Genomic DNA, 25,575 nt, shown 5'->3' on the forward strand with positions numbered 1-25,575 from the left:
AATTTTAGGTCTAATATACATAATATAACATTATTTCAAAAAAAAAAATTCGTTGTAATAAGTAAAAACGATTTTTTTGTTTTTTAAAATAAATCTTATGTAAACTTGGCAACCATATATAGGAAAACTGCGGTTGTTTACATCTGGCTTCCATCTAAGAACGGTTGGTTTCAAAATCGTCCAATGAAGGACGTTCGTTGGACCAATTTGGACATCGTCCAAATAACCGTTCAACGAACGTCCATCGTTGGACCCGTGTTGAACGATTTTGAAACAAATTTTTGGACGTCTCAGTGGGTTATCAGGACAAAACCCAATATGAAAAACTATGCAATGGATGGTGTTTATGTCAAATAAAAATAACCCTGCGGGAAAACCGAGAAAACATGCCTTAATTTTTTCTGACAGGGCATCATTTGTCGTGAAATTCGATATGTCAAATCCTTCCTATAGTGTCAAATCCAGACTGTCAACATATTTCTTTATTTTAAATTTTAATACTATTTTCACGTTTTCTGAGCTGGAAAAAAACATTGTTGCAATCACGAAAATCAGCTTTATCGATGTAAGTAATAAAAAACGACTTTTTTTTCTCATTTAATGAGCCAATTCCAGCCTGAATGCAACGATTGATTCTGAAACCGATTGAGTAGGAACCAGTTGTTGCATTTGCTTTGGAGTCCATTCTGACTTAACTGGGTGGCAACTTGGAGGGAATTCCGCCAGGCACGTCCGAGCGGACAAACGAGATTTTTGACAGCAGTTACTAATACCGTCTCAGTAAAATTCTGTCGGAAATTGGCCGGAATTGTGGTTGGTTCCTAAGAGAAGAGAAGACAATCGCGTAGCCAATATGATCCAGTCCTAACCTCAATATTGAACCAGCTTCTGATTGGTCGTTTTGCCAGTCAAGAGCGTTCATAATATTTTCAAACCGGATGAAAAACAGTGCTGCTGAATTTATTTTGGCTACATTTCATATACATGAACATTTCATGCAAATTGAATAAATACCCTGAATGACGATATAACTACGCGTATTGTTAAGAAAGACACAAATAAACTTAAAATTCAATTTTTAAATGCAGTTAGTATTGTGAATTCTTGACTGAGGGTCGATATTTGAGGTACAATTATTTTCAGCAGTTGTGAAAATCATGCAAATGGAATCTGGCAACGATGGATGCTTGTTGTCTTTGGAATTACGACAGGGCCTGGTAGATAAAATTAAGAAGAGCAAGAAGCCTGTTGTCGTCTCTTCTCTTAGGTTGGTTCGAGTTAGTATCAGTGATGCCAGATGTGTAAACATGTCTTCATTTTGAAGACATTTGAAAGGTTGTGAAGACTAGTTTTTCATTTCGAAGACTATTTTTTCGGATAACTGACTAATTTCTGACAGAATTCTGGCTCAAAATAAAAAATTGATGCCGAATCATGGTCGGTGATGAAGACATTTTTTACGACATGTGAAGACATTTGAAAAATATACCCGAAACCCGAACCGTAAAACTAGGACTGGGATCCGAGCTATTGACAAATACCAATACGCGCATAGAGCCTGTGGGGCACCAGGGCGCACCCCACAGTTTTTTTGCCCCTACCCTGTCAAGCGGTGCTCTGACAAGGTTGACTTTCTTTTCCCTAGCTATTCGTGGGAACAAAACGGAAAACACTAAGGACACTGTAAACATGAGTTTGAAGGAGATTGCGGCGATGGCGGTGGAAGAGGAAAAAGATTGCGTGGAAAGCAAACTTGGAGAGCTGCTGAATAGCGGTTCATTGGAGGATGATGTGTCCTGCACTTCATCCATTCTCAACTCACCAGATAGAGACGACGATCGGGCAGTAACCAGGGAGGACACAGACCAGTCCGGCGAAGCAAACGGTGGGTCGGAGGGTTCCTAGAATAAAACAAGAGGAACAGGAAGAACTCATCACTTAAGCGGAGCGACGAAGAAACACTATGGGAGGCTGCTGAGAAACGGCCACAAACCCGCTGAAGCGCTAGAGTTGGCAAAAATCCTAATAGGGAAGACACCATCCAAGCAACAGCGTTCGACGGACACGGAGTCGGCGAACAATAATGGGTGCAGGAAGGAACCGCAACCGAAAAATATCAAGGGTCAGGATCCCAGACGGACACTAAAAACTGAGCAGCGCCCAACCTTCAACGAAATGGCCAAGTCGCACGCGATGGCCATTATCCCGGTTGGGTATCCTGAGAATACCCTCAGCCATGAACAGCTGAATGCTACCCGATGCGCGCTGATCAATGACATCATGGAGCACAGCTCAAACAATACGAAACCCAAGTTTAGTGCACCTACAAACAAGTGTATCTCAAATTCGCCTGTGTAGACAAAGATACAACTAAGTGGCTGCAGGATGCCACAGCTGCGATCAAGCCCTGGGAAGGCGCTTCATTAGAAGCCGATGAAGCGTCGCAGGGGGGTATTTCCCTGACAGCTTCGAAAGGTCCGATGGGAGCATCCTCCACCTGGTGCAGAATCGGAGCGACAATTTCTGCACAGAGTGCTGGAGGGTCGTGAAAAGAACGACGGTCCTCAAAACAGTAGAGGTCCTGTTGGCGGTAGATGAGGCTTCAGTGAAACTGATAACCTCCCAACACAACCAGCTGAACTACGTATTCGGAAAGGCTAGAATGTGCCAGTTGAAGGGAGGCCCGGTTTTCGCCGAACGTGGACGTTCTTGGCAAGCATGGACTGTAAAAGCTCCTGTGGGTGACTCAACGCGGAACACTTCACGACAGACTTCTGATCATAGCAAGCCTGCAGCAACGGTAACGAGTGCATCGGTGGCAGCCCATCTCACGAGCAATACACAAAAGCACCCTACCGTATGCGGCTCACGAACTGAAACGCAAGGAGATGATCGAAAACCTCCCATAGGCGAAGATGCGCAAACGGCAAGAGCCGAAGCAAATATTGGACCAGAAAAGGCCACTGGAACGTCGAACGGTACACAGCCTGTGACTAGCCGTCGGTACAATAAAGAGGACGTAGGATTGCCCCCAAATTACTGGATTCATTAAACGGGTCGTTGTAATAACAGTGGACGCCCCGGCGGCTATGGGAAAGCAGCACGGATATAAATACCAAAGGTGAGTACCTACTAGAATATCTGTCGTCAAATGATGTCAATGTATGTAACAAGGGAGTTGTACCTATATTTATGACCGCAGTTAGGAGCGAAGCCCTGAAGCTCAGAACATATTCTCTGCCATTGTGCAATACTATGTCATCGAAGGGAGCGATACTTCGGAAGGCATCTTATGACGCCTCACGAGGTATGGCGTACCTATCCTTAACGGATCCTTAGCTACATTATACATAAAAACAAATCGCTTCCATCTACATTGGATTCGGGTAATATGTAACATGTAGAGCAAATAGGAGCAGCCACAAAAGATAACCTGAATAGTGGTTGCAGTAGCAAAGTTTCCCCTAACAAAAAATTCCTGGTTAGTATTCGGACTCCAGTGACACAACCGATTTTCACTACCCACTTAGAGGCCCAAATTTTTTTTTCAAAATCGTTCAACACGGGCCCAACGTTGGACTTCTGTTGAGCGGTTATTTGAATGTCGTCCAACGTTGGTCCAACGAACGTCCTTCATTGGACGATTTTGAAACCAACCGTTTTTAGAGGGTAGAAACTAAAGAGACTATAATTACAAAGAGATGCCATGTTTCGTTTGGAATTCCAATTTATCTGTCAATATCATTCCAAACGAACAAGAGAGTTGTCACTCGTAAATGCACAGAGAACACACGTCCATCTTCAGCATTCAACTTGTGTAAAAATCTCTAACGGCTTCGAAGGTAGTTGGGATATCCAAACCAGGTGCGCTACTGTCATCATGTTTTTTTGTGACTGAGTTCGACAGAATTGACAGCCGTTTTTTCCTCTACCCAGTCAAACTAGTCCGAAACCGGTTCGGACTTCCAGCATGAATTCCAGCTCAAATGCATCAACCGATAGAGTCGGAATCGGTTGTTTTCTTTGAGCAAGATTCCATACTGAATCCATTCAGGATTTCGAACCGGTTCCGGAATGGATTTGACGGATAGTTGGGATAAGTTGATGTGGCGGCGCTAGTGTTTATCGTATATTAATTCAAATGTTTACACACGTTTTTTTAAAATATTTTTGTTCGATCATGGATGTCTGTTCTCTGTGGAAATATTTTCAAAAATCTATAATTTGTGAAAATTGGAAAAAAAACAACCCGCAAATGATATAAGAAAATCTTTATAACAAACCTTCTCCAGGCAACTGATCCCGCAGCTTTCATCGGACGTGGCAGACATTCTGCTATTTAGTTTTCACTTTAATTCTGACTGGTATGCCTTTGTGTCCTGCTGGTGAACAGCAATAAAATATCAACTATTTTCCTACAATATCAGCGAACGCCTATCTGAAACTAAGCATTTTTTCAATAATGAATCCTCCGCGCGTGATTTTTTCTCATCTATTGTTATGAAGCCATTCTCTTTCACCGTAATAATGCATATCTGATACCGAACAATCGTAAAATTAATTTCAATTTCTGAAGCAGATTCGACCAGGCGGGCACGGTTCGGTAAAGTTTTATTTCTGCAGAACACGGTCTCTTTGAACAGACACTGCCGCCGTACGCTGCCGGTGCTTGGTTGTCGGTCGGTCGTTCTCTTTTGTCATTATCTCGACGGCTTATCAGGCGTATTTCAGGACTTATTATCATCTGCTTCTGCCGGAGATGCTTATCATTTTTCCGTGGACGGGGAAAAGTTTTCCGCTGAGTTTAATGTATATTTGAACGTGGAAAATGAGCTGTGTTAATTAACCCGCGCCAGGATTGATGGCTGTTTCGCGGAGCCCTGTGTTGGCCAAATCAGTCAATTATTTTTCGAAAGTTTATTGTTGTTCGAAAATAATTTCGGCGGTAACCATGGGGATTTCGGTGGCATAATTGATTCACCTTGACATTTGTCTGCCTCGTCCGGCTGATTTATTAAAGAATCGTGAATCGTCTCGCAGATAATGGAAACGTCAAATACGTGGCGATCGCGAAATCGAAAATTTATATTCTTTTGGAACGGCTTGTTTGTCTTCGCGACCGGAAGGGCGAGAATAAATACAACGGAGAATAATTCAAACAGAAAGTTGTCCCTTTAATATTCTAGTAGAAGATGAACCAGGGAACCGTGCCGCCGCAAATTTTCCGATTTTGTTCTTCCGTAAGAAAGAGTTTAGTTGCGAATTTGCGGGAACAACATTGAGTTAAGAAGAAGAGTGCGTTGATTATGGATTATCAAATTAACAACTTTGAAGTGACTGTCGATTAGGAGTTGTTTATTGGTTCAGTCTACATTGTTTCAAAAGTCATCAACATTAATTGTAGAGGTCTTTCAGTCTTAATGGGAAACCATTTGTGGGAGCATCAGCTGTATTATTTATGCTGATTTCAAGGATTTTGGTTGAAGTAAAAAGGTGGAATCCCCGAGTAACTCACAATTTGCGTTTAACTTAGAGCGTTAACCTTTTGAATCATCATCGAGGGGTATTTTTCTGATTGAAGATTGTGGTTTTCAAGAAACATAAAAAAATCTACCCTTCATATGGACAGATTATCGGAAATCCCAATTTCCACAGTTTGATTCAGTAAACAGGTGTGTTCTGGCATCACTGGCATTTGCAAGGTTGCACTCGTGTCGAATTGACAGATGCAGCAAAGTAGCTGTCATGCTGACAGATGACGGAAAGCACAGCATGCACAGCATAAGCGGAAAGGCAGAATAAAAACCATTTTTAGAGTGCAGAAAGTAAAGTACTCGGGACTAGGAAATTAGAATTTGTGAGCAAGGAGATAAATTATTCGGATAGTGGATAGATTTCAGATTTAGCTGTACAGAAGAAAACAAGATCCAGACACCAGAAAACCGCAAAACGAACTCATGACTCCATTTACCTCCACTTTCAGAAATCATTCATTCCAGAAATAAGTTCAATTCAATACCTCAAAAAACGAAAACACCCCTGTAATGTTTTTGATTTTAATAGGCAGGGCCATTCTTTAGCAGCACCACTGTATCCGACAAGCATGTATTATAAATTGTATAAAACCATTCCATCACAGAGAACAGACGTGTAAAATCTCTAACGGTTTCCAAAGTAGTTGGGATATCCAAACCAGGTGCGCTACTGTCGTCATGTTTTTGTGGCTGAGTTCGACAGAATTGGCAGCGGTTATTCCTCTTCCCAGTCAAACTAGTCCGGAACCGGTTCGGACTTCCAGCATGAATTCGAACCGGTTCAGGAATGGATTTGACGGATAGTTGGGATAGGTTGGTGTGGCGGCGCTAGTGTTTATCGCATATTAATTCAAATGTTTACACACGTTTTTTAAATATTTTTGTTCGATCATGGATGTCTGTTCTCTGTGATTCCATATTGTAAGTTGCGTTAATTTTTCATGACCAACAAACAAAAAACTCAATGAAAGCAATATACCGCATTCGACCGTGCTTCATTTCCGCATTACGTCGCCTCGTCACACACACGCACACGCAACAGAAAATTGTGTGATTCGCGTTTTGCTACCCGCGTTCTGTGAAATTACGCCAGCCTTCAAAAACCATTCCGCATAGCGGAAAAATAAATTAAAATCACGATTGGATCCCAATTATACGCCCGGTCTAGCACTATTTTGAATATACTACTGCCGAACATTTTTTCCCATCGCTTCACAGGAATTTGATCATAATTGGAAATAGCGACGCACGAAAATCTATTACCAACGCACACCAAATATACACAAATACACACAGAACATAACGTGGGGGAGATCGATCAATTCGTGCACGCAGAAACATTGCAATACAGGTCCACTTTGGTGATTCGGAAATGGCACGGAAATGCGGAAGAATCCCCGCGTCATTGATTGAAAGCTGTAATGCCGGTTAAGTAAGTTCCGGAGATAAATCAAATCAATTCGCACGCCATCGGTACCATTCACACTTCAAACCTCAATTGATGAGGGTTTTTTGTCTGCCTTCCGAAACCACTCGCTTTTATTAGAAACGGTGGAAGAACTCCGTTTACATATTTCAAGATCGTGTTCGAATGCAGAAAACCGAAAATTCTCCAACATCGTTTTAGTTCTGGTTCGAAACGGTCGGAGCATAGTGATACAGAAAATTTCCTCATCCATTTCACTTTATCGCTATCATCGGATAATTTTCCCCCAAGCCAAATAGTTATTTTTGCTTTTTATTTCAAAGTTGTGCTGAGCAAAGTGGCCGTATCAATTTGATAAAATTAAATTTATTTTGATGTTGTTTCCCTTGGCCTTGCTCGTCTCTACCAACACAGCACAGAAGCTGGTTGGTATGTGCGGCTATACTCTTACTGGGGAAGGCAACTATTTCCCTCTATTATGTTCTACACTGGACATAAGCCAATCTCGAAATTTGCCCTTTTATCCTAGTTTTGGTCCGAGAGCTACTACAAAAACAAAACACTCGAAGACCAGTCAAAATTGAAATATTTTACCACCCACTTTAGGAGTGTACTCTATACAATTACGAAAACAACCGACCAACCGTTGAACCGTACACAGCTCGTACGCTCAAAAAGTGCAGTTTTTTTTTCTCTGTTTTCTGATGCAAGATTGTAGGAACGCTCGGTTCGGTCCATAGCGTTCTCTGATGTGATGTGATGTGCTATGGGAAGAATAAATTGCAAATGATAGAGATAATGCAGAAAATATCCCATTACCAACTTGCACTGAACGGAAAATTGCCGCTGCACAAGTACCCTGCAGCTATAATTCGCCTATTTTACAGTCCATTGAACGTAAACGAGCCTTGAAACCTTAGTGCTTGTGAGGATTTTTGGCAAGTCTAGCAGAGAACGATGTTTGGGTCTGTTGGGTAAAGGTATATGTAAAATACCACCACACGATGAAAATACTCTGTTCAAATGATTCCGACTGAAACGGAACAAAATAAGGACACCTATCGGGAAATAGCTGGTCTTATGGTTAAATAGCTTAACGACAGGATTCAGGATATCATTCAAACCATATATGTTGGATGCTTTTACCATATGGGTTATAGTACGTGTATAGACTATTTTTATAAGGGTTCTCCGGTACTCGCTGCAACAGAATGATCCCCCTAGGGTGCGGGTAATGAAAACAATATCTGGCAGATTTTTTTTTGGACTGATAGAACTCTGCCACGAGGACGGTAGTAAGACAACAACGGTCCCGACAGTTTCGCCTTGTGGCTATTAACGGTTTTGATTTGGTTTTTCCTACCGGTTCTTGCCAAAAAAAAAGTTATCGCGGTTGTCCAGAGCGAATCCGAAACGGAAGCTATGTGACGTCCTTAACACTACAGCACGGAACAAAAAGCAAGACTATATAAACAAAATCCATGTTTTTTCTTGTTTTAGCAACTACCAAAATTGTCCAGCTTTGATATTTGACAACATGATCGTTAATACACAGAGAACAGACATCCATGATCGAACAAAAATATTTAAAAAAACGTGTGTAAACATTTGAATTAATATATGATAAACACTAGCGCCGCCACACCAATCTATCCCAACTATCCGTCAAATCCATTCCGGAACCGATTCGAAATCCTGCATGGATTCTGTATGGAATCTTGCTCAAAGAAAACAACCGATTCCGACTATATCGGTTGATGCATTTGAGCTGGAATTCATGCTGGAAGTCCGAATCGGTTCCGGACTAGTTTGACTGGGTAGAGGAATAACCGCTGTCAAATCAGTCAAAACATCCGAAAAAATTGTCTTTAAAATGAAAAACCCGTCTGCACCAAAGAGAATAGGGAAAGACACGAAGAGTGAAAATCAGTCAAAACTGCAACACTCCCTTTATAATTATTTCAACACTAGAATTTTGGCAACCGCTTCCACAGGCAGCACTTTAAATGACTCCTATTATATTTTGAAAACAAACCGTATGTCGATCGTTGGATTTGTTTATCAAATGTTGCGCATTTCGAAACAAAGAGATGAAATAATTCTAAAGCTTGTTTTTACTCATACATATACTCTAGAATGCACCTCACAATCACGATTGAACCAAATTCTGACGAAAATTGAAATTTATTTTTTAAAGATGTATAATACTTATCTCCTCCAACTCAGGCAGGGATGTCAAGTGTTTTTCCAAAAAATCTGTAATATTTTTTTTAAAAGTCTGGAATTGTCTGGATGACCCAAATTCTTTAGGAAAAGGTGCATTCCTCACCGATGGGCTGTATTTGTAACATTTTAGTAATGAAACATGTTTGTATATTAGTAATTATATCGGCTTACTAAAAATTCGGTGATTGCGCTGCTAATCTGGAAACGCCAGAATCCTTGATTTTCAGTATAGAGTACATTGATTAAATTTGAATCTCAGAGTTTCCAGAATCTTGGACTGCTGGAACTTCTAGCTGATAAAATTCGGCAAAAAATTTGTTGAATTTCAGAGAAAAAACTGTGGTATGTTGTGTTTCCAGTTTTCTTAAAAAGTGGTTTATGTATCAAGGAAGAGTTATTGAAACTTATTTTGTTATTTTTTAAAATGTCTGGATAAATCTGGACAAATGCCCTGAAATCTGTATCAGACAAAGATAAATCTGTTTGTCTGGACGAGGCTTGAAAATCTGGATGAATCCAGATAAATCTGGAAGGTTGGCACCCCTGGGTATCCGAGCAAACCCCTCCCCAACCTCTATGAACGGTTGGTTTCAAAATCGTCCAATGAAGGACGTTCGTTGGACCAATTTAGACAACGTACAAATAACCGTTCAACAAACGTCAACCGTTGGACCCGTGTTGAACGGTTTTGAAACAATTGTTTGGACGTCTCAGTGGGCGGTGACTGAGCGTACCCACTGAGACGTCCAAAAAATTGTTTCAAAATCGTTCAACACGGGTCCAACGATGGACGTTCGTTGAACGGTTATTTGGACGTTGTCCAAATTGGTCCAACGAACGTCCTTCATTGGACGATTTTGAAACCAACCGTTCTTAGAGGGTATTCGGACACGCATTCCCAGTCACCGTGGCAAGCAAAAAGTTGGCAAAAGTTAAGCAAAGCGAAATTGATTCTGGTTGCATTTCTGCCAGTATTTTGGGCGATTTGTGCGAGAATTCTGGCAAAGAATTCGCTCGAATGCAACAACCGTTTCTGACAGAAGCGGTCAAACTAACCGATGCTGCTCAGTATTAGCCAGAATCCAGCCAGGAATGTACGGCTAAGATTTCTATACGCTTTCTGCCACATCTTTGTCAGATGTTTTGCTCGATTTGTGCTAAATTCTACAAGGTAGGAATTGCCAGGATCTTTGCACGGTTTATTTCCGAGTTATGCGGGGGCTCTGTTCCTATCAAAATTTGCCAGAAAACGCGAACGAAACCAAATTAGCCCTAGTTCTGCTAATCCACAAGATACGCGAAGAAATCTGCCGGAACGATTTTTGCCAGTAATTTGGTGACCATCCCCTAAGAACGTTTGGCTTTAAAATCATCCAATGATGGATATTTGTTGGACCAACGTCGGACGACTTCCAAATAACCGTTTAACAGACGTCCATCGTTGGACCCGCGTTCAACGATTTTGATACTATTTTTTGGGCTTCTCAGTGAGTAGAGCCACTCGAGGTGGAAGTCAGCCATGATTTGAACAAAATTTTGTTCGAAGATAGGTAATTATGTTCCCTACCTACCGTCAAAAATTCAGGTTGGGCATTTAAGGTAAAAAAAAGTTATTCAAACAAAACTTTCTTGTCCAAATTGAATTTTTTTTCAGTGTATTTTTATGAACACTAAACCAATGAAAGTCATAATCATCTCAGATTCCAATTTCCCAACTGCTAGTTGCCTGATACATGCAAAAAGTATCAGTAACGAATTTGGTATTCGTTTGGCATATTATCCTGGTTAACTGTACCTTACCTGCATCAATACTGATTTTACCAAATAACGGTACTATAAAACTAAGAACTTAAAACAGTCTAGTAACAACAGTTGTGAAGAGCAATTCTAGTAAAATTATCATTACGGATCAATTGTATAAATCAAAGCTAAACAGACATAACAGTTTTTGCAACCGACCGAGACGGTTGTGCCTCCAGGTGGAAGGTTTTGTTCTCGAGAGAGTGACGGAGTGCGAGACGCTGTATGCGTTATTGTGGGAGAGAGAGAGAGAGAGAGACCAGTTTGTTAAGTGTGAGTCGACAGTTGATACGTCGGAGGCGTGGTCAACGGCATCCTCGACAAGTGGTGTTTTGACAGCAAACCGCGGGTAGACGAATTTGCCTACCGCGGTGGCAGAAATCGACAGTGATCGTGCCTATACACACAGAAAAAAATATAGTGTATTGGTGTCGTCGGGCAATTCTAATCGACGAGAGGGAAGCGTCACAGGTAGCCCATTTGCTCTATTTGTCTACCGCAGAAGTGGTACGACGAATAAGGAAAACAAGTGGCACCGAAAAGTGCCGCATCGACAGTGGGATTTTCGCAGCAAGCCACAGATAGCCACATTTGTCTACCGAGGTGGTGGAAACGGAGAGAGCGCGCTTGTGGTGGTGATACCGACGAGCAGCTTAATCGGAGAGAGTTTTGAAGTGTTGCAGGTAGGACTATTTCTCTACTGAAGAAGCAACGCGACGAAGAAGGACAGCAAGTGTCACATTGTCAAACAACGGGCACCGAGTTTACAACGTAATACATGAGGTGTGTTCTATCGGTGTCTTCGTCACCTAATAGATAGCAGATAACAGGTATATTTTTCATTCCTTTTTGTGATAGTTTTTCTTACTAGGTAAAATGGATGAAGAGATGGGAGAACGAGTAACAGACCCTCCCCCTAAGCCTTATGCTGAAAATGTAAATCCGACTAGAATTAAAATTTACCCAGAGTCGTCAACGGGACCATGGATTGTATTTATTAGGCGTAAAGCAAAGGCGCTAAATATCATTCAAATTTCTAAAGATTTGACTTCGCGATTCTCGGATGTAAAAGAGATCGTCAAAGTTAATAAAGATAAAATACGCATTGTCGTTGGTAGTCTCAAACAAGCCAATGCAATTGCTTCTTGCGAGCTTTTTACGCGTGAATATAGAGCGTATATTCCTTCAAAAGAAATTGAAATTGATGGGGTCATCACAGAATCGAGTTTGACTGTTGATGACTTAGTTAAGCATGGGGTTGGTCGTTTCAAAGACACCATACTTAAAGACGTAAAAATACTTGAATGCAAGCAATTGCATTCAGTATCACACGAAGGTGATAAAAAAGTTTATCGACTGTCTGACTCATTTCGAGTGACTTTCGCTGGGTCTGCGCTACCCAACTATGTCATTATCGACAAGATTCGTCTCCCTGTTCGCCTTTTTATCCCTCGTGTAATGAATTGCCTTAATTGCAAACAGCTTGGCCACACAGCCACTTACTGTTCCAATAAGGCACGGTGTGGCAAATGTGGGGGTTCTCATCAAGAGGATACATGCAATGAAAATTCAGAAAAATGTTTAATGTGCGGAGAAAACTCACATGAGCTCCCTGCATGCCCCATTTATAAATTGCGTGAGGATAAAATTAAACGATCCTTGAAGGAGAGGTCTAAGCGCTCCTATGCAGAAATGTTGAAAAATGCTACCCCTAAACCCATCTTCTTAGAAAACACTTACGCATCTCTATTTTCGGAACAGTCTGACTCTGACGGAGCGTGCGAAGGTACATCATTTGTTTTACCCGGAAATTCCAGAAAAAGAAAACAGTCTTCTTTTCCCAAGCTGCCAAGAAAGGGCCTTAAAATTTCTCCACCAATAGATAAACTGCGCCCAAAACCGAAAAATTCCGATTCAAAACCGAAATCAATTCCGCCCGGTTTTGGGAACGTACAATCCTAACAGAACACCATTACTGGAAATAATAAAATTTCGACTTCCTCTGAGCCTCAGCCGGGGGTAGGATTATTGAAATTTTCTGAAATTGTTGATTGGATTTTTAAAGCATTCAATATTTCTGAACCACTAAAGAGTATACTTTCAGCTTTCCTCCCAACAATTAGAACATTTTTAGAGCAGCTGATTGCTCAATGGCCCATCCTTGCAGCGATTGTATCTTTCAATGGGTAATTCACCTCCTCCAATGAAAGATTCCATCACTGTTTTACAGTGGAATTGCAGAAGTATCATACCTAAAATTGATTCCTTAAAAATTTTACTGCATAATTTAAAATGCGATGCTTTTGCTCTATGTGAAACATGGCTTACCTCAAACATTAATTTCAACTTAAATGATTTCAACATTATTCGCCTAGACCGAGACACCCCGTATGGAGGAGTGCTTCTAGGAATTAAAAAGTGCTATTCTTTCTATAGAATTAACATCCCCTTGTTTGCGGGCATTGAGGCTGTAGCTGTCCAAACGAACATTAAAGGCAAAGACATGTCTATCGCTTCTATATATATATACCTCCCAAAGTTCAAATTGGACAACGTCAAATTTTTGAGGTAGTGGAATCCATGGCTGCTCCGCGTCTGATACTGGGAGACTTCAACTCGCACGGAGTATTGTGGGGTTCCCTCTACAATGATAATCGTTCCTTTTTGATATACAATGTTTGTGACGAATTTAATATGACAGTTTTAAATACTGGCGAAACAACACGCATCCCCAGACCTCCTGCACGTCCAAGTGCATTAGATCTATCTCTGTGCTCGACATCACTTCGGTTAGATTGCACGTGGAAGGTTGTACCTGATCCTCACGGTAGCGATCATTTGCCAATCGTTGTTTCAATTAACAGTGAATTAGGCCTTACGAATTCAATCAATGTTCCTTATGACTTAACACGAAATATTGATTGGAAAACATACGAAACATTAATTTCCACTTCTCTTGCTTCGACAGAAGAGCTACCCCCTACCGAAGAATATGAATTCCTAGCGGGTTTAATTATTGAAGCAGCAGAACAAGCCCAAACGAAATGCAATCCTGGAATGACAATAAATAGACGGCCCCCTAATCCTTGGTGGGACAAAGAGTGCTCTGATGCATATGAAGCTAAACAAGTTGCCTACAAAGAAATTATGAAACAGAAAGGGGGTATACGTGAGAACTTTGAAAATTATTTCATTTTGCAAAACAAATTTGACAGTATACGTCGTGCCAAAAAATCTAGTTATTGGAGACACTTCGTTAATGGCTTGTCAAGAGAAACATCAATGAGTACTCTTTGGAGCACAGCCAGAAGAATGAGGAATCGAAACGTGACTAATGAAAGCGAAGATTTTTCGAATCGTTGGATATTTAATTTTGCCAAGAAAATTTGTCCCGATTCTGCTCCTGCGCAGAAAATCACTCGCGATGCTCCCACAAGTAACGATTTCATAGATTCGCCTTTGACAATGATGGAATTCTCAATTGCACTCCTCTCATGCAACAATAATGCTCCGGGAATAGACAGAATTAAATTCAACTTGGTGAAGAATCTGCCTGACCTAGCAAAAAGACGCTTGTTGAATTTATTCAATAAGCTTCTTGAGCAGAACATTGTCCCGCACGACTGGAGACAAGTGAGAGTTATCGCTATTCCAAAACCGGGAAAACCAGCCTCCGATCATAACTCGTATCGACCGATTGCAATGCTATCCTGCATCAGGAAATTGTTGGAAAAAATTATCCTACGACGTCTCGACAATTGGGTTGAGGCGAACGGCTTGCTATCAGATACCCAGTTTGGTTTTCGGAGGGGAAAGGGAACGAATGATTGTCTGGCGCTACTTTCGTCAGAAATCCAACTCGCTTACGCAAAAAAAGAACAAATGGCGTCTGTGTTCTTAGACATAAAAGGAGCATTCGACTCAGTCTCCATTGATGTTCTCTCGGAGAAGCTACATCAATGTGGTTTTTCACCGATATTAAATAATTATTTATACAATTTATTGTCAGAAAAGCACATGCATTTTTCATATGGCGATTTGGCGACACTCAGAATAAGTTACATGGGCCTCCCACAAGGTTCTTGTTTAAGCCCCCTTCTCTACAATTTTTACGTGAATGATATTGATAATTGTATTGTCAGCCCATGCACTCTAAGGCAACTTGCAGATGATGGTGTGGTTTCTGTTACAGGACCAAAAGCCTTAAATTTACAACAACCACTGCAAGATAGTTTGGATAATTTATCAAGTTGGGCTTTGAAGTTAGGCATCGATTTCTCTACGGAGAAAACAGAGTTGGTTGTTTTTTCAAGGAAGCGTGATCCAGCTCAGCTTCAGCTTCAGTTGGTTGGTAGAACGATAGCCCAAGTCCTGACTTTTAAATACCTTGGAATTTGGTTCGATTCTAAAGGCACATGGGGAGGCCACATTAGGTATCTAATAACGAAATGCCAACAAAGGATAAATTTTCTGCGAACAATAACTGGATCATGGTGGGGTTCTCATCCAAGTGACATGATAAGATTGTATCAAACAACAATACTTTCAGTAATGGAATATGGGTGCATCTGTTTCCGTTCAGCTGCGAACACTCACATTATCAAACTGGAACGGATACAGTATCGCTGTTTACGAATTGCCTTAGGTTGCATGCAGTCGACCCATACGATGAGTCTTGAAGTACTAGCGGGAGTTCTTCCTTTAAAAGACCGATTCTGGGATCTCTCTTCTCGTTTACTTATTCGATGTGAGGTTATGAACCCACTGGTAATTGAAAATTTTGAAAGACTTGTCGAGCTTCAACCCCAAACCAGATTCATGACAGTGTATTTCAATCACATGTCACAAGAAATAACGCCTGCTAGGTATGTTCCCACATACGTCAATATACTAGATATTCCTGAATCCACTTTATTCTTCGACACGTCCATGCAAGCAGAGATTCGTGGAATTCCGGATCATCTACGCTCGCGGGAGATCCCTAAAATATTCACAAGTAAATATCAACACATAGACTGCCTTAAAATGTTTTACACTGATGGGTCACGAATCAGTGAGGCCACTGGTTTCGGTATTTTCAACAATAATTTTTCAATTTCTCTCAAACTTGCAGAACCCGCCTCTGTTTATATAGCGGAACTAGCAGCAGTTCACTGTAGTTTTCAAATAATTAATACTTTACCCCCGAACCATTACTTTATCCTCACTGATAGTCTCAGCACAATTGCAGCTCTACGCTCAAAGAGGATTGATAATCACGATCCATTCCTTTTGGGGAAGATACGAGAATCTCTGAGTAACCTGACAAGAAAATGTTATAAATTTACCCTAGTGTGGCTCCCCGCCCATTGCTCTATTGCGGGCAATGAGAAAGCTGATAATTTAGCCAAGATTGGTGCACTAGATGGTGAAATATATGAAAGACCCATCGCATACAATGAATTTTATAGCGTTTCTCGACAGAGGACACTTGCTAGTTGGCAAACATCTTGGGACAATGGAGATATGGGACGATGGCTACACTCAATTATCCCTAAAGTATCAACGAAGGCATGGTTCAAAGGATTGGATGTAAGTCGGGACTTCATCCGTGTGATGTCTAGGCTCATGTCCAATCATTATACTTTAGATGCGCATCTCCGTCGTATTGGGCTCGCTGAGGGTAATCATTGTGCTTGTGGAGAAGGTTACCATGACATTGAGCATGTTGTTTGGTCCTGCACTGAATATCGTGAAGCCAGATCACAATTAGTAGATTCTTTACAAGTCCGAGGAAGACCAATCCATGTTCCTGTTAGAGACATCCTGGCGTATCGCGATCCTCTATACATGGAACTTATCTATCATTTTCTAAAAACAGCGTCTGTCAAAATTTAATTAAATTCATCTACTCATTCTCTCATCCAAGGCTAATCATTCACCAATTAAAGTGTCCTAGAATATTTAGTTTTTAAATTTAGACAATAACAGAAACAAAGTAAATAAATACACCCGAGAATACTAGATCAGTATGAAATACAACAATGTAAGGAAAAAAACAAACAATAAAGTGATTTCAGTGTTAATTTTAGACAAAGTACTAGTATAGTTAAAATTAGTCTTAAGGATTTTTGTAACGTGCTATGTAAAAAAAGAAACTGGCGTAAAAAGCTTTTGCAAATGCCGTGTCAAATAAACGTATGGAAAAAAAAGCTAAACAGTATCCAGTGCTGTGCAAAGACAAACAATCCGAAGTGTAATCGTAATAATTTAGCTCCAGAAGTCGCCACCTTAGATTTCAACATGGCGTCAGACATACATTTCTGGCACCTACTCGTCAAGACCATTCCAAAAATAGACTGTGAACTTTGGACTCTGGATTCTGGACACCAGGTTCTGGCCTCGATATTCTGTGCTATGGTCTCTGGAGTCTTGATTTTAAACTCTGGAATCCGAACTCTGGACTCTAGATTCTGAAGTCAGGACATTAAACTCTGGAATCTGCACTCGGGACTCTGGATTCTAGACTCGGCTCTCCCCTCGGGACTCTGGATTCCGGGTTCTGATCTCTGGTCTATGGACACTGAACTTTAGATTCTGGACTCTTCACTCTCATCGTTGGATAATGGACTCTGTTTTCTGGTGCTGGCCTCGACTTTCTGTACTGTGCACTCTGGACTCTGAACCATGGGTTCTGATATCTGGGGTCTTGATCATTCACCCTGCAATCTGAACTTTAAGCTCTGCACTCGGGTCTCTGGATTCTGGACTGTGGACTCTGGTCTCTGAACTCTGGTCTCAGGACTCTGAGCTCTAGTATCTGGACCTTGAACTCTGGATGCTGCACTCTTCACGATGTGTTCTGGTACCTGGCCTCTGGGTTCTGGGCTCTGGAGTCTGAACTCTTGTCTCAGTATTTTGGGTTAAGTACTTCGGGCTCTGAATTCTGGTCTCAATGATCTGGACTCTGGCCACAATAATTTGGGTTGACTTTGGACTCTGGACCCAGGATTCCCGACTCTGATCTCTGGATTCTGAGCTCTCGCCTCGAGATTTTGTGCTATGGACTCTGAATTGTAGACTGTGGTCTCTGAGCTATGGGCTTTGGGTCTTTATTCTGGACTTTGGACTCTCAACTGTGGGTCTGCACTCTAAATTCTGGACTATGCACTCTGCACTCGGGACTCTGAATTATAGCCTCTGGGTTCTGGGCTCTGTGCTCTGAAATCTGAACTCTTGCCTCAGTATTTTGGGTTAAATACTTCGGGCTCTGGATTCTGGTCTCAAAGCTCTGGACTCTGGCCACAGTAATTGGGCTTGTGGACTCTGGATCTAGGATTCCTTTATTCTGGACTATGGACTATGGACTCTCAACTATGGACTCTGGACTCTAAATTCTGGACTAAGCAATCTGCACTCGGGACTCTGAATTCTGGACTCCGTACTCTGGGTTCTCTCCTCGGGACTCCTGGACTTTGGGCACTGTGCTCTGGATTGTGTGCTGAGGACTCTGGGATTAGTATTTTGGGATAAAAATTCTAGAGTCTGATTTCTGGGCTCTGGACTCTAGGTTTTTGACTCTGAACTCTGGGCTCTGAACTCTGTGCTCTGGACTAAGAGCTCTGCACTCGGAACTCTGTATTTTGGACTCTGAGATCTGTCCTGGGTTCTGATCACTGCGCTATGGACGTTTTCGACACTGAAGTCTGGATTCTGGACTCTAGATTCGCCTCTGTATTTTGGGTTAAGGACTCGCGACTCTGGGCTCTCTCCTCGAGACTTTGAACCCTAGGTTATGGAATTTGGAGTCTGGATTCTCTTGTCGGAATTGTGGGTTCTGGTCTCTGGACCCTGAATAAAATACACTGAAAAAAATTCTGTTTGGAAAAGGAAAAGTTTTTTTCAAATAACTTTTTTTCCTTAAATGTGCCCAACTTGAATTTTTGACAGTAGGTAGGGAACATAATTTCCTACTTTGGACCAAAATTTCATCCAAATCAACTATGGGGTTTTTTGTAAATCGACTTTAAATTTTTAAAATCGATTTTTTTCAGTGCTGGAGTCGATGAAATTTTTTTTCAATATTTTTATTCAAAAATTCAACTCCTAAAACATTTTATTGAAGTATTTATCACTTTTAGACTATAGCCATATGAAAAAAAAATTGGTAAAAAAGTTTGACCCTTTTTAAATGAGAGTCTGGATCATTTTTGGAAAAACAAAGTATGCAAAGTGGCTTTTTGTGACAAAGTCTTCATGTACAGAAAGTTTCATTAAAATCTGAGAGGGTGGTGCCAACTCTGAATACGATTTAGCGCGGAATTCGTCATTAGTAACAGAAAAGTTGATGTTTTTTATTGGACAACGATTTTTTCTGAGCCAGTACTGTTATCCACCCAACCCAGTTGCGAGGAATACCACACAAAGTAAAATTGAAATATGAATGTAACTGCCAAGCAGAGCATCGATATGGATATACCAACTAAGCTAGCTGACCAGTGTATACGAAAGCGGTGCAGTTCCATGAATGATTAATGGTTGAATTTTTTAGAGACTGTTAGAGTTATGCACTACCTACCAGACCGAATAGTTAGGCGGAACTAGTTACAGCAAAAAGTTCCGATTCAATTGGGGGAAACTTATATCTGGATAAAAGCAAAAAAAAATAGAAATTGGCTGTTTCCAAAGTCGCTAAAAATTGCTGAATTATTATCAATCCGAAATAATCTAGAATTTCGTCAAGTTGGAAAGGAAAAACTTGTGTACGAACAAAACGACAACACGTTTTTTCGCTCGAACTGATGGAAATTGAAATTGCACACACATTTTGGCTTACGTCCAGGAGGATTATTGCTGACTTGGAGTTGAATGTCTCTTTTCAACATCCTTTCTATAGATGCAAATTTATGTTGCAAAACCATGTTGCGGTTCGCAGGGAAGATACCGTTGACGAGTACCGTCAGCCGCTGCTTTTGGGTGACAGCTTGCGCTTCCGATACGGCCGATCTCGACATCCGCGTTCTCATGACTATGTCCATGTTGGCCAAATATTTGTTTTTACTACTACGTCAGAAATACCCCAGGGAAGCTACTTGAGAGCGTTGATATTTCTACTTTACTTCAATGACTGAAGACATCTGCCCGGTTTTTCGCAAACGATCTCAAAATATGTCATCTTATCCGCTCAAGTAAAGATTGCAGATTTCTCCAATAATAGCTTGAAAACTTTGCTGATGGTGGGGTATCAAGAACTGCGTGTATATGTTAATCCGAAGAAGCGTACGGCGCTCGAATTCTTAGGATAGACATTCCGGCCGAGCTCTGTCTGCCAAGCTGCAAACCTAGGAAGAATTTTGTCAGGTATGTTCGAGCGAGAGGTAAAATGGGGAGGGGGTGGAGTTATATTTTTTGACTGTCCTGGGATTTTTGTACTTCCTGATATGGTCACCCCCCTAGTCAAGATGCTGATTTTGGAAACGATTTGCAATAACAGTCAAATTCAGCTCATAACGGTTACCCACGAGTGCAGTGTGACGTGGCCACTATCAATTTTTTTAAAGTAGCCATTGAACATAACCTAGTTGTGGTTGACATGATACTCACCTAAACAGACAGAGGAAATTTTCCTCTAGTGTCAAATGTGCTTGAAAATAGCCACTCGTCCTGAATCCCGCCTTAAAGTGTATTTTAACCATAAACTTTTACTTCATTTATCATTATTTACTCAAGCATTGTTCTCTCGTAGTCGTCTATTTTCGACAAAAGAAATCAGACTTCTTCACTCTGTCAATTTGCTAAAATACTGCTCCGCTGGTCTGCGTGTTTCTGTTGAACTCAACATTTTCCATGGTGCCGAAGGCGGAGCGAGGGATTAATTTGCATTTCAATTTGTGATTGTCACGCTCCTGATGGACTGATATTCCCCTTGCTCGACCAAGGCAAATGACTCGATTGTTGGTCATGTTCTGCATTTTTTCTTAGATTAGGAGACCCTTTATGGAGGAATATTGAAATTGAATTAGTCTATCTGCTATCTGCTAGAAGAAAAAACAACCAAAATGTTAGAGTTTAATTACTAAACACTGGGTCGAGTCAAAAGTGTGCAACGATAACAATAATAGGAACTTTTCATGAGCATCAACCTAAGGCAATTTTCAAAATTTGATCGTCCCTGGAAAGTACAGGGCAGCGCTGGTTTCACGCTGATTAGAATTTCGTCACTTGGAAAACCATCGTCCAGCACACATACACACTAACTTCCTTTGAATACGATCAACGCCGGACTTGTCACGGAATATTGAAACCGCACAATCGTAAATGTACTGTCCCCCCCCCCCCTCCTTCCAGCACTGACATGGTCGCTAAATCAAACTACCAAGCACTCGTTGGCAACTTCCAAAAGCTCTTCACAACACCTTTTCCCCGTACAATTCTGGCCCTGAAAAGTTTCATAATTCAACCCTCGAAATCTACTCTCACAACTCACTCGAGAATCCTCAACGACGACGTACTGCTGTTTGAGCTCTGACTGTGCACTGTGATGTGTGGATTGTCATCAAATTGTACCAGTTCCCGCGTTCCTCGGTTCACCAGCGCTGAGCTACGGGGTGGTGGCAGCTTTCGACTGCCGTATCGGGAACCATTTCCTCCATTACCACCACCACCGACGCCACCACTGCTGTTGCTGCTGTTGGGAATTGTGGTCGTGGTTGCCGCAAAAGTGCAACGCTTGCCACTGCCACTGCTTCTCACGCTTCCTCCACCACCACCACCACCGGTCGGTGCTCCGCCACCGCCGTCGCTTTGATGACAACTATTGTTGTTGTTGTTGTTGTTGTTTGTATTGCTACCGTTACCGTGATTGTTTAGATTACTGCTACATCCCATGCCGAGGGTTTCCTCGCTGCAGTTTCCCCCCTCACAGCAGTCCTGATGGTGACCGAGGACGGACCGCCGGCCCCCACCACCCCGGTTAATGGTTCGCGTGGACCGGTGATGGTAGTAGTGGCTGTTGCAGTAATGGTGATGATGGTAGTATTGATGACGCTGACTGTGATGACTGTGCTGGTTGAATGATTGACGATTGTTCCGACGCTGATGGCTGCTATCGAATAGACTAGTATCCTGGAAGAGGAACGGATGGGGGGGGGGAAGGGAAAGAGAACGGAAAAGAAGCAGTTATAGCGAGCAAATTTCCCGGAGCTTGATTGAGTAATTTCGGGATTACTTACAGATGATGAAGCTGCTACAACGGCAGCCATGTGGCACTGGAAATAGAGGGAAGAAAAGAATGATTAAGGTTTTATGCTGCGATTATCAAGTTGAATTTGATGCTTGAATCGTTTGTATAGGAAAATTGTTACAGCAATATTGACTTAGGAAAATAATTTTGCGATCAGAAGATATTATATGACAATTTACCATACAACAGCGGTCGAAGCCGCGATATTATTACACATTATATTATAGAGTGTCACTATTTCGGAGAAAAAGAAGACTTCGTAAACAAACGTGGGATTGATATTATCCGCTTCTACGTATGCCACTTCACGCAAAAATATATGTAAATCATATAAAAGATGTTTTGTGGGACTGTCTCATATTTTACAGGTAGCTATATATTTTTCCAACTCTTGAAACTTGAGAATGATTGGTAAATTATTTTCTGTGAAAATGTTTGACACTATCAGTCTTACTTGACAATGGTTTCAGCATCTTTCACAGTTATTCTTTGCCCTGGTTGTTTTCCCAAGTAGCAATTGCAACTTGTTGAAAGTTTTAAATGTTGCACAACTGCTACACAATACTTTTTTATTGTTGGATATATTTGAAAAGAATTTCCACGGTTTTTTAAACTGATTGTGCAACTATGTAACTATAGAGCTGGCCAATAGTGTTAAGTATGCAAACATCAATAACAGTTGTGAAACTAATCAGAAACTTTTCTAACTTGCACAAACAGTCTAACAAGTTGCAAATGCCTCTTTGTTTGTCATTCCACCCTAAAACAGAACTGTCCAACTACCCAGTGCTCGACAAATGGCACAGCTATTGTTTTCATTATTTTGCTGCAATTAGGAACATGTTGCACAACATACAAACAAAGTGCGCTTTTTCCATAACATAGTTGTTACCAAGAGAGTTACAAATACTATACAGTAACAAAGCGTGCTACTTGGGTTGGTAACCCCTAGAGCCCTTCGGCTGATCGTGTTCGAAATCATTTTGGATTTGCATTTGAATAGGAACAATCCGGAAACCGGAGAATGAATTGACTGGGCTATTGTTAGGCTCAACCGGTTCAGGGAGACGTCCCTGTCAAACCATTCGGAATTTGATTCGGAATCCTGAATGGAACCAGTATGGATTCCAGCTCAAATGCAACAACCGATTCTGAAACCGATTGAGTCGGAATCGGTTGTTGCATTTGATTTGGAATCCATAATGACTCCATTAAGAAATCCGAACCGGTTCCGGAATGAGTTTAACTGGGTTTAGGCGAGCTATTTCCCGGTCAGCGTGGCAAGCAGAAAGTTAGCAAAAGTTGAGCAAAGTGAAATTGATGCTGGCAGAGTTTCTGCGAGCATTTTGCGCGATTTGTGCGAGAATTCTGACAACGAATTCGCTCAAATGCAACAACCGTTTCTGACAGGAGCGGTTAAACCAACCGATGCTGCTCACTTTTATCCAGAATCCAGCCAGAAATGTACGGCCAAGATCTCTGTACGCTTCCTGCCACATCTTTGTCAGATGTTTTGCTCGATTCGTGCTAAATTCTACCAGGTAGGAATTGCCAGGATCTTCGCACAGTTTATGTCCGAGTTATGCCAGGGTTTTGCTCGGTTCCTGTCAAAATTTACCAGAAAACCGAGTTCGCCCTAGCTCAACTAACCCGACGGGATACGCACAGAAATCTGACAGGGCTGCCAAACCAAGACTTACAGAAATCTAGCAGAGCGGTCTCTGCCAAAAAATTTGCTCACTGGGTTCAAACGTTTAAATTGGCTGACAGTTTCATATATGACAGCTGGAGTAAAACAAACCTCCAATTAGTGTGTGAGTGAAATGATTTGCATAGAACTCTATACACGGAAACGAAAAACTACCTAAAATTGAGTTCCTTTGACTCAATCTCGTGGTATCGTGGGGAACTTAAAATTAGGTAAACCGTGTTGAAGGTAGTTTCCATTTAACCACGGCAAAAATTACAACTCATTGATAGGTTTTTTATACTCAAATTTAAGTTGAATTTACCTAATTTTGAGTATACCCCAAACAACTCAAAAGTACGTTCCTCCACGGAAGACCTCGACTGAGTCGAATCTCTCGTTTTGTTTTTGACAACACTAATAAGTGCGAAAGCGACGCACAACTCAAAAGTAAGTTAAAAGAACTTATTCTGCAGGTTGTTTTATTTAACCGTGTACTGACTCCATTCAGAAATCCGAACCGGTTCCGGAATGACCCACTGAGACGTCCAAAAAATTGTTTCAAAATCGTTCAACACGGGTCCAACGATGGACGTTTGTTGAACGGTTATTTGGACGTTGTCCAAATTGGTCCAACGAACGTCCTTCATTGGACGATTTTGAAAAAAAATCGTCCAATGAAGGACGTTCGTTGGACCAATTTGGACAACGTCCAAATAACCGTTCAACAAACGTCCATTTGGACCCGTGTTGAACGATTTTGAAACAATTTTTCGGACGTCTCAGTGGGAAGCTTTGCATGGGCTTCTTCTTGTACTTCCCCTCTCAAAACCATCATGCTTAGTTGGCTGCAATTTTTGACACTTCGCTAGTCCGTGTATAAAGTGTCTGTAACTAGAACCAGCCAACATCCCGGCTCATTTTCCGGTTTAACTTTACTGGGATACGTTTGAACCGGAATTCAGGCATACAGCAGTCGGAATTCTTGGTCGAATTCTGTCAGAAAATACTTCTCCAACCCCCTAAGAAACGCTTGTTTCAAAACTGAAGGACGTTCAATGGACCTACGTTGAGCGACGTCCGAATAACCGTTCAACAGACATCCATCGTCGGATCCGTGATGAATGATTTTGAAACAATTTTTGGGCTTCTTAGTAGGTTACGGCTAATGTGTTGGTCAACCAGTGCTGGCAGTACAGCTGAGGTGAGCACGGTAAGATATGCCCACTAAATGTCTCATGGGGCACACTAACTGTTCGGTTGATTTGCTCCTATTCGCACCGAACATCCAGTACTGCTAACTTGTCCAGCAGTTTCGGGGTAGCTTTGGGTCTAGGACAGCCACAACGTCTCCTTCACTGAACGGTTCATGTGGATGAACCGTTTCGTCCTTCTGGGGAACTCTGGCATATAATCTATCGTTCAGTACACCCAGATCCACACCAGCGAGAAAGTGATTCAAGGTGAGAATCGCGTCAGACTCTTCGTCAATCGGAACGTAGGTCAACGGGCGAGAGTTTTCGACGTGCTCAATCTCGGTCAGAAGGCTCTTCATCTGTCAGTTTTTTCGTCGGGTGGGTAAAGACTAAAGAGACTAGAGTAACAAAGAGACGACATGTTCCGTGTGGAATTCGAATTCAGCTATAAGCTTCTACAGCCGAATTGCAATACTATCTTTAGT

The 25,575-nt window shown here is 41.5% G+C and overlaps 1 protein-coding gene across 3 annotated transcripts in view; it reads right to left on the bottom strand.

Annotated features, from left to right (window-relative positions):
* LOC131684659 (protein doublesex-like) overlaps window positions 1-25,575 on the bottom strand; it is a 238,200-nt gene that overhangs the window by 24,411 nt on the left and 188,214 nt on the right. For 2 of the 3 annotated variants that reach the window (XM_058967723.1, XM_058967730.1), the window contains 2 exons: window positions 22,197-22,232; window positions 21,452-22,089 (listed from right to left, as the gene is read on the bottom strand). In XM_058967723.1, coding sequence (XP_058823706.1) covers window positions 21,452-22,089; window positions 22,197-22,226 — 668 coding nt within the window. In that variant the 5' untranslated portion in view covers window positions 22,227-22,232. Of the gene's footprint in view, window positions 1-21,447; window positions 22,090-22,196; window positions 22,233-25,575 lie in introns of those variants that run through there. The other variant, XM_058967740.1, reaches the window with a different exon arrangement.

This window comes from Topomyia yanbarensis, chromosome 1 (assembly GCF_030247195.1).
Source record: "Topomyia yanbarensis strain Yona2022 chromosome 1, ASM3024719v1, whole genome shotgun sequence".
Taxonomy (NCBI): domain Eukaryota; kingdom Metazoa; phylum Arthropoda; class Insecta; order Diptera; family Culicidae; genus Topomyia; species Topomyia yanbarensis.